The sequence below is a fragment of the Lampetra fluviatilis genome, unplaced genomic scaffold (genome assembly GCF_964198595.1).
Source record: "Lampetra fluviatilis unplaced genomic scaffold, kcLamFluv1.1 SCAFFOLD_476, whole genome shotgun sequence".
Classification (NCBI taxonomy): domain Eukaryota; kingdom Metazoa; phylum Chordata; class Hyperoartia; order Petromyzontiformes; family Petromyzontidae; genus Lampetra; species Lampetra fluviatilis.
This window is the reverse complement of record NW_027620757.1, coordinates 25,630-42,500: the sequence shown is the minus strand read 5'-3', so window position 1 is coordinate 42,500 and position 16,871 is coordinate 25,630. Positions and strand designations below refer to the sequence as shown.

Sequence of the window (16,871 nt, the reverse complement as noted above, 5' to 3'; positions counted from 1 at the left end):
ACACACACACCCCACACACACCCCACACACACACACACCACACACACACACCACCACACACACACACCACACACACACACACACCACCACACACACACACCACACACACACCCCACACACACACACACCCCACACACACACACCACCACACACACACCACCACACACACACACCCCCCACCACACACCACCACACACACACACCCCACACACACCCCACACACACACACACCACACACACCCCACACACACACACACCACACACACCCCACACACACACACCCCACACACACCCCACACACACACACCCCACACACACCCCACACACACACACACCACCACACACACACACCCCACACACACCCCACACACACACCACCACACCACACACTAATGCTCGCTGCAAAGGGACGGCTGGGGGACAGGGCGATGGGGCACGCCTCACCGTTAACGCGACTTCTACTGCAAAGCAGAGTTCGCAAACAGGTTTTGATTCCTTACCCGTACCCGGCCGCACCAGGGTCGCAAACGTGTACCCGTACCCGGCCGTACCCGTACCCTACACCCGTACCCGGCCGGGTACGGGTACCCGGTTGCGACCTTTGGGATGAAGCCACGTTGCAGGCGCGGGTGGGTTGATATTAGGAACTTGAATTGCGAGAAGAGACGAGACGTTGGGAAATGAGTGACAAACGGTGACTCACCAGTGACTCACGTCCTACCCGTACCCGGCCGCACCAGGGTCGCAAACGGGTACCCGTAGCCGGGTATCGGGTAGGGTATCGGGTATCGGGTAGGGTACGGGTATCGGGTAGGGTACGGGTATCGGGTAGGGTACGGGTATCGGGTAGGGTACGGGTATCGGGTAGGGTACGGGTATCTGGTAGGGTATCGGGTAGGGTACGGGTATCTGGTAGGGTATCGGGTAGGGTACGGGTATCGGGTAGGGCACGGGTATCGGGTAGGGTACGGGTATCGGGTAGGGTACGGGTATCGGGTAGGGTACGGGTATCGGGTAGGGTGCGGGTATCGGGTAGGGTACGGGTATCGGGTAGGGTACGGGTAACGGGTATCGGGTAGGGTACGAGTATCTGATAGGGTACGGGTATCGGGTAGGGTACGGGTATCGGGTAGGGCATGGGTATCGGGTAGGGCACGGGTATCGGGTAGGGTACGGGTATCGGGTAGGGCACGGGTATCGGGTAGGGTACGGGTATCGGGTAGGGCACGGGTATCGGGTAGGGTACGGGTATCGGGTAGGGCACGGGTATCGGGTAGGGTACGGGTATCGGGTAGGGCACGGGTATCGGGTAGGGCACGGGTATCGGGTAGGGTACGGGTATCGGGTAGGGTACGGGTATCGGGTAGGGTACGGGTATCGGGTAGGGTACGGGTATCGGGTATCTGATAGGGTACGGGTAGCCGGGTATCGGGTAGGGTATCAGGTATCGGATAGGGTACGGGTATCGGGTAGGGTACGGGTATCGGGTAGGGTATGGGTATCGGGTAGGGTACGGGTATCGGGTAGGGTATGGGTATCGGGTAGGGTACGGGTATCGGGTAGGGTACGGGTATCGGGTAGGGTATGGGTATCGGGTAGGGTATGGGTATCGGATAGGGTACGGGTATCGGGTATGGTACGGGTATCGGGTAGGGTATGGGTATCGGGTAGGGTACGGGTATCGGGTAGGGTATGGGTATCGGGTAGGGTACGGGTATCGGGTAGGGTACGGGTATCGGGTACCTGATTGCGACCTCTGGGATGAAGCCACGTTGCAGGCGCGGGTGGGTTGATTCTAGGAACTTGAATCGTGAGAAGAGACAAGACGTTTGGAAATGAGTGACACACGGTGACTCACCAGTGACTCACGGCCTACCCGTACCCGGCCGCACCAGGGTCGCAACCGGGTACCCGATACCCGTACCCTACCCGATACCCGGCTGCCACAAGACAACTTGGATTAAGGCAATCAGTCTAACTCCGTACTACAACAACACAAACATGGCCAAACCTAATACGCTTTTCGAAATCACCAAAATAAAGCCATGAAAGCAATGAAACAGTGATCATAGGAACTTGTGACGGAATTTTCACAATAAACGACATCAACAACTTGTACACTTGTACTACCGAAACCCTGCAGCCATCGCTGGCTGCATGATTCACTCCACAACAGCAGCAGGAGCATCGTTCGGAGTATTATACTGGTAGGAACGAAGTGAACCAGACCACCAATAGATTAATGTGTCCGTCCGTCCGTCCGTCAGTCCGTCCGTCTGTCCGACAAGATGGCCGCCCGCTCCCCCTGCGATCTGTGAACTAAACAAGATGGCCGTCGCTTCCGGCGCCTCACGGCGAAACTTTAAACTTCGCTTCAAAATTACTTTACTGAAACGCAGCACGTTTTTTTAACACAGAGACAAGCAACATTTATTAACACAGAGACGAGATACATTTAATCGCCTTATTTGTGCACGAAAAGCGCGGCTTCGCGAGGCCTACTGCAGAGGCTTCGCGAGGCCTAGTGCAGAAGGCTTCGCTAAGTCTACTGCAGAGAAGGCTTCGCGAGGCCTAGTGCAGTAGGCTTCGCGAGGCCTAGTGCGGGAGGCTTATTAACACAGAGACGAGATACATTTAATCGCCTTATTTGTGCACGAAAAGCGCGGCTTCGCGAGGCCTACTGCAGAGGCTTCGCGAGGCCTAGTGCAGAAGGCTTCGCTAAGTCTACTGCAGAGAAGGCTTCGCGAGGCCTAGTGCAGTAGGCTTCGCGAGGCCTAGTGCGGGAGGCTTATTAACACAGAGACGAGATACATTTAATCGCCTTATTTGTGCACGAAAAGCGCGGCTTCGCGAGGCCTACTGCAGAGGCTTCGCGAGGCCTAGTGCAGAAGGCTTCGCTAAGTCTACTGCAGAGAAGGCTTCGCGAGGCCTAGTGCAGTAGGCTTCGCGAGGCCTAGTGCGGGAGGCTTATTAACACAGAGACGAGATACATTTAATCGCCTTATTTGTGCACGAAAAGCGCGGCTTCGCGAGGCCTACTGCAGAGGCTTCGCGAGGCCTAGTGCAGAAGGCTTCGCTAAGTCTACTCCAGAGAAGGCTTCGCGAGGCCTAGTGCAGTAGGCTTCGCGAGGCCTAGTGCGGGAGGCTTATTAACACAGAGACGAGATACATTTAATCGCCTTATTTGTGCACGAAAAGCGCGGCTTCGCGAGGCCTACTACAGAGGCTTCGCGAGGCCTAGTGCAGAAGGCTTCGCTAAGTCTACTGCAGAGAAGGCTTCGCGAGGCCTAGTGCAGCAGGCTTCGCGAGGCCTAGTGCGGCAGGCTTCGCGAGGCCTAGTGCGGGAGGCTTCACGAGGCCTAGTGCAGAAGGCTTCGCTAAGTCTACTGCAGAGAAGGCTTCGCGAGGCCTAGTGCGGCAGGCTTCACGAGGCCTAGTGCAGAAGGCTTCGCTAAGTCTACTGCAGAGAAGGCTTCGCGAGGCCTAGTGCAGCAGGCTTCGCGAGGCCTAGTGCGGGAGGCTTCGCGAGGCCTAGTGCAGAAGGCTTCGCTAAGTCTACTGCAGAGAAGGCTTCGCGAGGCCTAGTGCAGCAGGCTTCGCGAGGCCTAGTGCGGCAGGCTTCGCGAGGCCTAGTGCAGAAGGCTTCGCTAAGTCTACTGCAGAGAAGGCTTCGCGAGGCCTAGTGCGGCAGGCTTCGCGAGGCTTAGTGCGGCAGGCTTCGCGAGGCCTAGTGCGGCAGGCTTCGCGAGGCCTAGTGCAGAAGGCTTCGCGAGGCCTAGTGCAGAAGGCTTCGCGAGGCCTAGTGCAGAAGGCTTCGCTAAGTCTACTGCAGAGAAGGCTTCGCGAGGCCTAGTGCGGGAGGCTTCGCGAGGCCTAGTGCAGAAGGTGGTGGTCAATTAATCTCAGATGTGATCGTTTGGAAATGAAAGACTACGAGTCTTTAAATCTCACAGCGTTTCTTGTCAAAACAAACACTTTTAATTAACGTTACACTAGAATACAGTACTTTTTTCTTTAACTCCTCTATACCCGGTCGATATCCCTGTACCGGTACTCAGTATTATTCCTACCAGCCCACCCCGCAGGGTCCTGTTAAACTAAACTCGGCCAGACCATCACCCCGCCAGACCAGACTATGCCCCATGTGAAAGTTCAAAGGCAATTATCCACACACGTGTAGAGTAGTACAAAAGTATAACACGTAAAAACAAAGTTTTTCACTCTAAATCCTTTATATGCGTGGCGGCTAGAGTCCTCTCGTCCTCTGGCTTGAGATGGCTGCCACCTATGGGTCATATGATTGCATTGCACCATTAAGCAAGTGGTAATTAAATATTATATTTTCGTCCTAAAACGTGTAAAATTTTGGGAAAAAATTTTCACTGAACATTAATTGTCACGCACAACGAGTCTGTGTGCAAAATGTCAGCTCGATTGGATCACGGGAAGTGGGTTTAAAAAACGACCGAAACATTTGCACGGTCCTAAGCAAGCAAGCGAGCGAGCGAACTTAATATAAAGGATTTAATAATGACGTGACGTCACGCTCGCCTCGGGCGGGGATGAAAAGTAAAGTGACGTCATGGCCCCCCCCGGGGTATTTGAAGGGAGACCCGTGACGTGGACGGGGGTTATTCTTAATTTGAGTGTTATTCTTAATTATTCTTAATTTGAGTGTCTTTCTCCTAATTTTCAAGCTTGCGTACCGCACCACGTTGCCGTCCACTCATTGACATGCAAATTTTTTCTCTGCCCCCTCCTTCTCTCCGCCCCCGCCCCCTCTCTCTCTATATTTAAGGCCTCGTCACAGAGACGACTTCTCTCTTTGTGCCGATACGTGTTCTCTCTAACTCTCTCTGTGTGTCCTTGTGATGTCTGTCTGCTTGTGTGTCTGTCTATAGTTTTCTGGTTAGATTTTTGTCGCTATTTCTGTCTTTCGTACCTGATGACGACGATTGCTTGTGTTGCAATCGAAACGTCGTCGTATGCTATTATTTAATGTATTACTTTATCTTCATACGTCACGTTAACCGAAAGAACCAAAGAATAATTCCTGCGGGTCACGAAAGCTCCAAAATTTAGATTAAATCAAATAGTTTCGTCCGAATAAAATATTTTAGTTTTTAGTTTATACAAGCAGGTACCCGGCGTTACCCGGGTCTTAAAAATATTTCAAAACTACTCTTAAAAACGTGTAGAGTATGCTTTGGTTCTTTCGGTAAAGTGACGTAGAAAGATAAAATAATAAATTAAATTAAATACTAGTTAGTATTTAATTCAATAGTATTTAATTTAATTATAATAGTATTTAATTTAATTCATTATTTTATCTTCATACGTCACTTTAACCGAAAGAACCAAAGAATAATTCCTGCGGGTCACGAAAGCTCCAAATGAAGTTTACGTGCAGAGTAGTAAATAATGACGTTACGTCACGCTCGCCTCCGGTGCAGTGACGTCAGAGAGTGACGTCATGCACGGCGGTTGGGACGGTGACGTCACGTCACCCCGGGGATATTTAGGGTGGAACCCGTCACGTGTTGCGGGTCTCTCGCAAGGAGCCGGGAAGATGCGAGGTTCATAGTTGGGACCCAGGCAGGGGCGGTTTCTTCATTAGGGCGATTGGGCGACGCACCACCAATGTCATTCAACCACAGAGTCACGCTAGCCGTCACTGTGCCTCTGGATATAGTCCAATCAGCGTCATGCTACGTTCTGTGGAGTACCGCCTCTTTTTGGGCGATTTCCCTCCGGCTGAGAATCGCCCCGAGTGGTCCCATAGACTATGGGAACCTCATTTGCCAGTAAAAATATGATAATTGGTTTTGTACCCTTCTATCTGGCAACAAAACTGACACCTTTTTACAAGGAGTCATGTTTGCATAGACCGCAATACCTGCAGTCATAATACAAACAAAAGAACATAACTCTGATAATGTATGCACTGTCCTTGAAGTTGATTGGTCCACACCCGAGACAGCTTTCCTTAGAGCCTAGAGCATTGGTGTTGGACCAGATGACGCCAAAAGGCGCACAACTCCCGTAGACTTACATTCAAAGATGTTTTTTTTCGAACGGGGGGCGCTGCAATGCATTCTCTATGGCTTCCGGGAGGGCTCGCCCCTAACGTGCTTACGTCATCATACGTGCTTAAGTCATCATACGTGAGCACGTTTCATCCAACAATATAATGTCGCCACCTAGTGGAATCTTTAATAAAAGAAACTTGAGTGGTTTGTTTTAATCGTGAGTATAGAAACAAACAAGATGTATTGTAAGAGTCACTTTATTTTTCATTAATATTAAAGAAGTGAAGTCGCCTTTACACGCTTAAGCTGTTAATTTATCCATTGCATGGGTGGACCTTATCCTTATCAATCATCCAGACATTTGCCCCCCCTGAGAGATTTTGCAGGAGCCGCCACTGGACCCAGGGTAGGGGGAAATTAGCGCCAGGCTAGAGTAGTAGGCTATTCTTAGGTTTTTTCGGTAAAGTCACCATGTAGGTAAAAACATTAAAATTAATTAAAGTAAAATAAAAATCACTACGTTTCGGAGGCAACACGAGCTTCCGTCTTCAGGTGGAACTGTCACAGCCACGACAGCTGTATCAAGTGTAATGAGAGACTGCAGGAGCTACCACTCCGTTTATATAATGGTTGGAGAGGGGGGAAGGGTCAAATAAGGCACACTTTTTATTCATATGGTAAGGTGAGGCTTAAGACTAAGAATAGACTGCATAACAAAAGGCTGAGCCTTTGTTATGTAGAGGTACGGTTTGTGACTAAGCCACACAGCTCCCTCCTTCACCCACAGCTCTCTCCTTCACCCACAGCTCCCTCCTTCACCCACAGCTCTCTCCTTCACCCACACAGCTCCCTCATTCACCCACAGCTCTCTCCTTCACCCACAGCTCCCTCCTTCACCCACAGCTCTCTCCTTCACCCACACAGCTCCCTCCTTCACCCACAGCTCTCTCCTTCACCCACACAGCTCCCTCATTCACCCACAGCTCTCTGCTTCACCCACACAGCTCCCTCATTCACCCACAGCTCTCTCCTTCACCCACACAGCTCCCTCATTCACCCACAGCTCTCTCCTTCACCCACACAGCTCCCTCATTCACCCACAGCTCCCTCCTTCACACACAGCTCTCTCATTCATCCACAGCTCCCTCCTTCACACACGGCTCTCTCATTCACCCACAGCTCCCTCCTTCATCCACAGCTCTCTCCTTCATCCACAGCTCCCTCCTTCACCCACAGCTCTCTCATTCACCCACAGCTCCCTCCTTCACACACAACTCTCTCCTTCACTCACAAATCCTTGGTGGTACCGGCTGCCTCTCTGTGGCGGTCCCGGCCACGTTTGCTCCGAGCATTATTCCGCAAAAAACCGAACGTCTCTCAGGACTTCCCGGTGACGCTCCCGGTGACCATCTCCGAACCGGCTCCGGCGAGAGTCTGCCGAGACCACCACCACCGGTTCCAGGCACATCGGCGAGGCTCAGATGATCGATCCCGGTGAGATCCGTGCCCGGCCCGGTGCTGGTTCCCGGGCGACTCCGGAACCGGTACGGTGATCCCCGGTCGACTCCGGTACAGGCACCGGTGACTCTGGTGACTCCGATGCTGGCACCGGTGACTCCGGCGCTGGTCCCGGTGACTCGGATGTCGTCGGTGCTGGTTCCCGGGCGACGCCGGAACCGGTACGGTGACCCCTGGTCGACTCCGGTACGGGCACCGGTGACTCTGGTGACTCCGATACTGGCACCGGTGACTCCGGCGCTGGTCCCGGTGACTCGGGTGTCGACGGTGCTGGTTCCCGGGCGACGCCGGAACCGGTACGGTGACCCCCGGTCGACTCCGGTACGGGGGCCCCGGTGACTCCGGAACCACTCAGGTGTCACCGGCAGTGACGCCGGCGACTCCGTCGGCGACCCCTTCGGCGACCCCCTCGGTGACCCCCGCGACCCCCTCGGTGACCCCGGCGACCCCGGCGCTAGCGGTGACCCCGGTGGGGTCGTCGCCGATCGCCGCGGCGTCGCTGAGGGCGCGCCGCTGCTCCTCGGAGCGCCGCTCCACGATCTCCGGCATCATCGTCAGGTAGGAGGTCATCACGCGGTGAGCGGTGCGCACGCCACGGCCGGCACAGCGGGAGACACAGCTCTCCTGCGGAGACACGGGGAGACACGTGGAGACACGGGGAGACACGGAGACACGGGGAGAGAGAGACACGGGGAGAGAGACATGTGGAGAGAGAGAGACACGGAGAGAGAGACATGAGGAGAGAGAGAGACACGGAGAGAGAGAGAGAGACACGGGGAGGGAGAGAGACACGGAGAGAGAGACACGGGGAGACACGGGGAGACACGTGGAGAGAGACACGGGGAGAGGGACACGGGGGGAGAGAGACACGGGGAGAGAGAGAGACACGGGGAGAGAGAGAGAGACACGGGGAGGCACGTGAAGAGAGAGAGAGACACGGGGAGACACGTGGAGACACGTGGAGAGAGAGAGAGACACGGGGAGACACGTGGAGAGAGAGACACGGGGAGAGAGAGAGAGACGGGGAGAGAGAGAGACACGGTGAGAGAGAGAGAGACACGGGGAGAGAGACACGGGGAGAGAGACACGGGGAGAGAGACACGGGGAGAGAGACATGAGGAGAGAGAGGCACGGGGAGAGACACACGGTGAGAAAGACACGGGGAGAGAGACACGAGGAGAGAGAGGCACGTGGAGAGAGACACGTGGAGAGAGACACGGGGAGAGAGAGACACGGGGAGAGAGACACGAGGAGAGAGACACGAGGAGAGAGACACGGGGAGAGAGACACGGGGAGAGAGAGAGAGAGACACGGGGAGAGAGACACGGGAGAGACACGGGGAGAGAGACACGGGGAGACACGGGGAGACACGTGGAGAGAGAGAGAGACACGGGGGGAGAGAGACACGGGGAGGGAGAGAGAGAGAGACACGTGGAGAGAGAGAGACATGGGGAGAGACACGGGGAGAGAGAGACACGGGGAGAGAGACACGGGGAGAGAGACACGGGGAGAGAGAGGCACGGGGAGAGAGACACGGGGAGAGAGACACGGGGAGAGAGACACGGGGAGAGAGAGACACGGGGAGAGAGACACGTGGAGAGAGACACGGGGAGAGAGAGACATCGTCAGGTAGGAGGTCATCACGCGGTGAGCGGTGCGCACGCCACGTCCGGCACAGCGGGACACACAGCTGTCCTGTAGAGACACGGGGAGACACGGGGAGAGAGACACGGGGAGAGAGACACGGGGAGAGAGACACGGGGAGAGAGAGAGAGAGACACGGGGAGAGAGAGACACGGGGAGAAAGACACGGGGAGAGAGAGAGAGAGACACGGGGAGAGAGAGACACGGGGAGAGAGACACGGGGAGAGAGAGAGACACGGGGATAGAGAGACACGGGGAGAGAGACACGTGGAGAGAGACATGTGGAGAGAGACACGGGGAGAAAGACACGGGGAGACACGTGGATAGAGACACAGCTCTCCTGTGGAGACACGGAGAGACACGGGGAGAGAGACACGGGGGGAGAGACACGGGGGGAGAGACATGGGGAGAGAGACACGGGGGGAGAGACACGGGGGGAGAGACACGGGGGGAGAGACACGGGGGGAGAGACACGGGGAGAGAGACACGGGGGGAGAGACACGGGGGGAGAGACACGGGGGGAGAGACACGGGGGGAGAGACACGGGGGGAGAGACACGGGGAGAGAGACACGGGGGGAGAGACACGGGGGGAGAGACACGGGGAGAGAGACACGGGGAGAGAGACACGGGGGGAGAGACACGGGGGGAAAGACACGGGGGGAGAGACACGGGGGGAGAGACACGGGGAGAGAGACACGGGGGGAGAGACACGGGGGGAGAGACACGGGGGGAGAGACACGGGGAGAGAGACACGGGGGGAGAGACACGGGGGGAGAGACACGGGGGGAGAGACACGGGGGGAGAGACACGGGGGGAGAGACACGGGGGGAGAGACACGGGGAGAGAGACACGGGGAGAGAGACACGGGGAGAGAGACACGGGGGGAGAGACACGGGGGGAGAGACACGAGGGGAGAGACACGGGGAGAGAGACACGGGGAGAGAGACACGGGGGGAGAGACACGGGGGGAGAGACACGGGGAGAGAGACACGGGGAGAGAGACATGGGGGGAGAGACACGGGGAGAAAGAGAGAGACAGAGACGGGGAGTGATATGGAGAGAGACAGAGACAGAGAGACACAGAGAGAGAGAGAGACAGTGAGACAGAGACAGAGATAGAGACAGACAGGGAGAGACACAGTGAGACAGAGAGACAGAGACACAGAGACAGAGAGAGACAGAGACAGGGAGAGAGACAGAGAGACACGGGGACAGAGTGAGAGACAGAGACACAGAGACAGAGAGAGACAGGGAGATAGACAGAGACACAGAGAGACACAGTGAGACAGAGACACAGAGAGACACAGTGAGACAGAGACACAGGGAGAGAGACAGAGAGACACATGGTCACCTCATCTGCCGTGAGGCTGCGCACGTTGAGGTTGGAGACACAGTGAGTGAAGCAGTGAGACACAGAGAGACACAGAGACACACAGAGACACACAGAGAGACACAGAGACACACAGAGACACACAGAGAGACACAGACACATGGTCACCTCATCTGCCGTGAGGCTCCGCACGTTGAGGTTGGAGACACAGCGAGTGAAGCAGTGAGACACACACACACACAGACACACACAGAGACACACACACACAGAGACACACAGAGACACACACACACAGAGACACACACACAGAGACACACAGAGACACAGAGAGACACACAGAGACACACACAGACACATGGTCACCTCATCTGCCGTGAGGCTGCGCACGTTGAGGTTGGAGACACAGCGAGTGAAGCAGTGAGACACACACACACAGACACACACAGAGACACACAGAGAGACACACACACACATAGACACACACAGAGACACACAGAGAGACACACACACACACATAGACACACACAGAGACACACAGAGAGACACACACACACACATAGACACACACAGAGAGACACAGAGACACACACACACAGAGAGACACAGAGACACACAGAGACACACACAGACACATGGTCACCTCATCTGCCGTGAGGCTGCGCACGTTGAGGTTGGAGACACAGCGAGTGAAGCAGTGAGACACACACACACAGACACACACAGAGACACAGAGACACACAGAGAGACACAGAGAGACACACACACAGAGAGACACACAGAGACACAGAGACACACAGAGAGACACAGAGAGACACACAGAGACACAGACACATGGTCACCTCATCTGCCGTGAGGCTGCGCACGTTGAGGTTGGAGACACAGCGAGTGAAGCAGTGAGACACACACACACAGACACACACAGAGACATACACACACAGAGACACACAGAGACACAGGGACACAGAGACACAGGGACACAGAGAGACACACAGAGACACACACACACACAGACACATGGTCACCTCATCTGCCGTGAGGCTGCGCACGTTGAGGTTGGAGACACAGCGAGTGAAGCAGTGAGACACACACACACACATAGACACACAGAGACACAGAGACACACAGACACATGGTCACCTCATCTGCCGTGAGGCTGCGCACGTTGAGGTTGGAGACACAGCGAGTGAAGCAGTGAGACACACACACACAGACACACAGACACATGGTCACCTCATCTGCCGTGAGGCTGCGCACGTTGAGGTTGGACACACAGCGAGTGAAGCAGTGCTCGGACATGGCGTTGTAGACAAGCAGGAAGTCTTTCAGCTGCACACAGAGACACGGAGACACGGAGACACGCACAGAGACACACGGAGACACAGTCACAGTCACACACAGACACACACGGAGACACAGTCACACACACACACAGACACACACAGAGACACACAGACAGACACAGTCACACACAGAGACACACACACACAGACACAGTCACACACAGAGACACACACACACAGACACAGTCACACACAGAGACACAGTCACACACAGAGACACGGGGACACGGAGACACACACACAGACACACACACAGACAGACGCAGACACAGAGACACGCAGACACAGAGACACGGAGACACGGGGACACGGAGACACACACACAGACACACACACAGACACACACACAGACACACACGCAGACACAGAGACACGGAGACACAGAGACACGGAGACACGGGGACACGGGGACACACACAGAGACACACACACAGACACAGGCACAGTCACACACAGAGACACACACACACAGACACAGTCACACACAGAGACACGGGGACACGGAGACACACACACAGACACCCACGGAGACACAGTCACACACGCAGACACGCAGACACGGAGACACGGGGACACACACAGAGACACACACACAGAGACACACACACAGACAGACACACAGACAGACACACAGACAGTCCGTACGTTTCGCATCTGCATCTGTGCTTCGTCCATTTCTTCTCTGCTTGTCTCTTCTCTGTGTCTCTGTCTGTGTCTCTCTGTCTATCTCTGTGTCTGTGTGTCTCTCTCTGTGTCTCTCTGTGTCCGTGTGTCTCTCTCTGTGTCTCTGTGTGTCTCTCTCTGTGTCTCTGTGTCTCCGTTTCGCCTCTGACCTTCCCCAAACCACGTGGAGTTCTTCCAGAAGATGTCTTCCAAAACCAGAAGATGTCTTCTTAAACCAGAAGATGTCTTCCTAAACCAGAAGAGTCATTCTAAAACCAGAAGATGTCTTCTAAAACCAGAAGACATCTTCCTAAACCAGAAGATGTCTTCCACAACCAGAAGATGTCTTCCAAAACCAGAAGATATCTTCCTAAACCAGAAGATGTCTTCCAAAACCAGAAGATGTCTTCCTAAACCAGAATATGTATTCCTAAACCAGAAGTCGTCTTCCTAAACCAGAAGATGTCTTCCAAAACCAGAAGATATCTTCCTAAACCAGAAGATGTCTTCCTAAACCAGAAGACGTCTTCCTAAACCAAAAGAAGTCTTCCAAATCCAGAAGATATCTTCCAAAACCAGAAGATGTCTTCCTAAACCAGAAGATGTCTTCCAAAACCAGAAGATGTCTTCCTAAACCAGAATATGTATTCCTAAACCAGAAGTCGTCTTCCTAAACCAGAAGATGTCTTCCAAAACCAGAAGATATCTTCCTAAACCAGAAGATGTCTTCCTAAACCAGAAGACGTCTTCCTAAACCAAAAGAAGTCTTCCAAATCCAGAAGATATCTTCCTAAACCAGAAGATGTCTTCCTAAACCAGAAGACGTCTTCCTAAACCAAAAGAAGTCTTCCAAATCCAGAAGATATCTTCCAAAACCAGAAGATGTCTTCCTAAACCAGAAGATGTCTTCCAAAACCAGAAGATGTCTTCCTAAACCAGAATATGTATTCCTAAACCAGAAGTCGTCTTCCTAAACCAGAAGATGTCTTCCAAAACCAGAAGATATCTTCCTAAACCAGAAGATGTCTTCCTAAACCAGAAGACGTCTTCCTAAACCAGAAGATGTCTTCCAAAACCAGAAGATGTCTTCCTAAACCAGAAGATGTCTTCCTAAACCAGAAGATGTCTTCCTAAACCAGAAGATGTCTTCCAAAACCAGAAGATGTCTTCCTAAACCAGAATATGTATTCCTAAACCAGAAGTCGTCTTCCTAAACCAGAAGATGTCTTCCAAAACCAGAAGATATCTTCCTAAACCAGAAGATGTCTTCCTAAACCAGAAGACGTCTTCCTAAACCAGAAGATGTCTTCCAAAACCAGAAGATATCTTCCACAACCAGAAGACGTCTTCCTAAACCAGAAGACGTCTTCCTAAACCAGAATATATCTTCCACAACCAGAAGACGTCTTCCAAATCCAGAAGTCGTTTTCCAGAAACAGAAGATTACTCCTAGACTCAGAAGATAATATATCTTTCAACATAAAAATGCAATCTTCTAGAATCAGAAGAGATGTCTTTCAACATAAAAATGCAATCTTCTAGAATCAGAAGAGATGTCTTTCAACATAAAAATGCAATCTTCTAGAATCAGAAGAGATGTCTTTCAACATAAAAATGCAATCTTCTAGAATCAGAAGAGATGTCTTTCAACATAAAAATGCAATCTTCTAGAATCAGAAGAGATGTCTTTCAAGATGATAAAATCTTCTAGAATCAGAAGAGATGTCTTTCAAGATGATAAAATCTTCTAGAATCAGAAGAGATGTCTTTCAAGATGATACAATCTTCTAGACTCAGAAGAGATGTCTTTCAAGATGATAAAATCTTCTAGACTCAGAAGAGATGTCTTTCAAGATGATAAAATCTTCTAGACTCAGAAGAGATGTCTTTCAAGATGATACAATCTTCTAGACTCAGAAGAGATGTCTTTCAAGATGATAAAATCTTCTAGACTCAGAAGAGATGTCTTTCAAGATTATAAAATCTTCTATACTCAGAAGAGATGTCTTTCAAGATTATAAAATCTTCTAGACTCAGAAGAGATGTCTTTCAAGATGATACAATCTTCTAGACTCAGAAGAGATGTCTTTCAAGATGATAAAATCTTCTAGACTCAGAAGAGATGTCTTTCAAGATTATAAAATCTTCTAGACTCAGAAGAGATGTCTTTCAAGATGATACAATCTTCTAGACTCAGAAGAGATGTCTTTCAAGATGATAAAATCTTCTAGACTCAGAAGAGATGTCTTTCAAGATGATAAAATCTTCTAGACTCAGAAGAGATGTCTTTCAAGATGATACAATCTTCTAGACTCAGAAGAGATGTCTTTCAAGATGACAAAATCTTCTAGACTCAGAAGAGATGTCTTTCAAGATTATAAAATCTTCTAGACTCAGAAGAGATGTCTTTCAAGATTATAAAATCTTCTAGACTCAGAAGAGATGTCTTTCAAGATTATAAAATCTTCTAGACTCAGAAGAGATGTCTTTCAAGGTGATAAAATCTTCAGGAATCAGAAGAGATGTCTTTCAAGATGATAAAATCTTCTAGACTCAGAAGAGATGTCTTTCAAGATGATAAAATCTTCTAGACTCAGAAGAGATGTCTTTCAAGATGATAAAATCTTCTAGACTCAGAAGAGATGTCTTTCAAGATCATAAAATCTTCTAGACTCAGAAGAGATGTCTTTCAAGATGATACAATCTTCTAGACTCAGAAGAGATGTCTTTCAAGATGATAAAATCTTCTAGACTCAGAAGAGATGTCTTTCAAGATGATGAAATCTTTTAGACTCAGAAGAGATGTCTTTCAAGATCATAAAATCTTCTAGACTCAGAAGAGATGTCTTTCAAGATCATAAAATCTTCTAGACTCAGAAGAGATGTCTTTCAAGATGATAAAATCTTCTAGAATCAGAAGAGATGTCTTTCAAGATGATAAAATCTTCTAGAATCAGAAGAGATGTCTTTCAAGATCATAACATCTTCTAGACTCAGAAGAGATGTCTTTCAAGATGATAAAATCTTCTAGACTCAGAAGAGATGTCTTTCAAGATTAAAAAATCTTCTAGACTCAGAAGAGATGTCTTTCAAGATGATACAATCTTCTAGACTCAGAAGAGATGTCTTTCAAGATGATAACATTTTCTAGACTCAGAAGAGATGTCTTTCAAGATTATAAAATCTTCTAGACTCAGAAGAGATGTCTTTCAAGATTATAAAATCTTCTAGACTCAGAAGAGATGTCTTTCAAGATTATAAAATCTTCTAGACTCAGAAGAGATGTTTTTCAAGATTATAAAATCTTCTAGATTCAGAAGAGATGTCTTTCAAGATTATACAATCTTCTAGATTCAGAAGAGATGTCTTTCAAGATGATAAAATCTTCAGGAATCAGAAGAGATGTCTTTCAAGATGATAAAATCTTCTAGACTCAGAAGAGATGTCTTTCAAGATTATAAAATCTTCTAGACTCAGAAGAGATGTCTTTCAAGATGATAAAATCTTCTAGACTCAGAAGAGATGTCTTTCAAGATGATAAAATCTTCTAGACTCAAAAGAGATGTCTTTCAAGATCATAAAATCTTCTAGACTCAGAAGAGATGTCTTTCAAGATGATAAAATCTTCTAGACTCAGAAGAGATGTCTTTCAAGATGATAAAATCTTCTAGACTCAGAAGAGATGTCTTTCAAGATGATAAAATCTTCTAGACTCAGAAGAGATGTCTTTCAAGATGATAAAATCTTCTAGACTCAGAAGAGATGTCTTTCAAGATGATAAAATCTTCTAGACTCAGAAGAGATGTCTTTCAAGATGATACAATCTTCTAGATTCAGAAGAGATGTCTTTCAAGATGATAAAATCTTCTAGACTCAGAAGAGATGTCTTTCAAGATGATAAAATATTCTAGACTCAGAAGAGATGTCTTTCAAGATGATAAAATCTTCTAGACTCAGAAGAGATGTCTTTCAAGATGATAAAATCTTCTAGACTCAGAAGAGATGTCTTTCAAGATGATAAAATCTTCTAGACTCAGAAGAGATGTCTTTCAAGATGATAAAATCTTCTAGACTCAGAAGAGATGTCTTTCAAGATGATAAAATCTTCTAGACTCAGAAGAGATGTCTTTCAAGATCATAAAATCTTCTAGACTCATTTTTTTTTTTTTCTAGAATCAGAAAATATACCCATCAAAATTTTAGTAAAATCTTCTAGAATCATAAGATATATCTTACTAAATTATCTTATTATCTTATAGAATCAGAAGAGAGATATTCTCAATATATTAGCGGGTCGCTAATCCGCACTGGGAAATACAATTCGCCTATCCGCGCTGCGGAATTCG

The 16,871-nt window shown here is 49.9% G+C and overlaps 1 protein-coding gene across 1 annotated transcript; it reads right to left on the bottom strand.

Annotated features, from left to right (window-relative positions):
• Window positions 1-6,324: 6,324 nt before the first annotated feature.
• TIMM10B (translocase of inner mitochondrial membrane 10B) lies at window positions 6,325-12,682 on the bottom strand. The gene is made up of 3 exons (XM_078884868.1): window positions 12,508-12,682; window positions 11,753-11,848; window positions 6,325-8,171 (listed from the first exon to the last, which is right to left on the bottom strand). The coding sequence occupies exons 1-3, from the start codon at window positions 12,535-12,537 to the stop codon at window positions 7,899-7,901; spliced, it is 399 nt and encodes a 132-aa protein (XP_078740994.1). The 5' UTR covers window positions 12,538-12,682; the 3' UTR covers window positions 6,325-7,898.
• Between the last annotated feature and the right edge of the window lie 4,189 nt (window positions 12,683-16,871).

What these genes read in the sequence shown, in the direction of transcription:
- TIMM10B (XM_078884868.1), bottom strand. Translation starts at nt 12,537, where the DNA reads ATGGACGAAGCACAGATGCAGATGCGAAAC. An exon ending in CACAGATGCAGATGCGAAAC is followed by an intron (nt 11,849 to 12,507) that starts GTACGGACTGTC and finishes CTCTGTGTGCAG; the next exon opens with CTGAAAGACTTCCTGCTTGT. An exon ending in GCAGCCTCACGGCAGATGAG is followed by an intron (nt 8,172 to 11,752) that starts GTGACCATGTGT and finishes GTGTCTCCGCAG; the next exon opens with GAGAGCTGTGTCTCCCGCTG.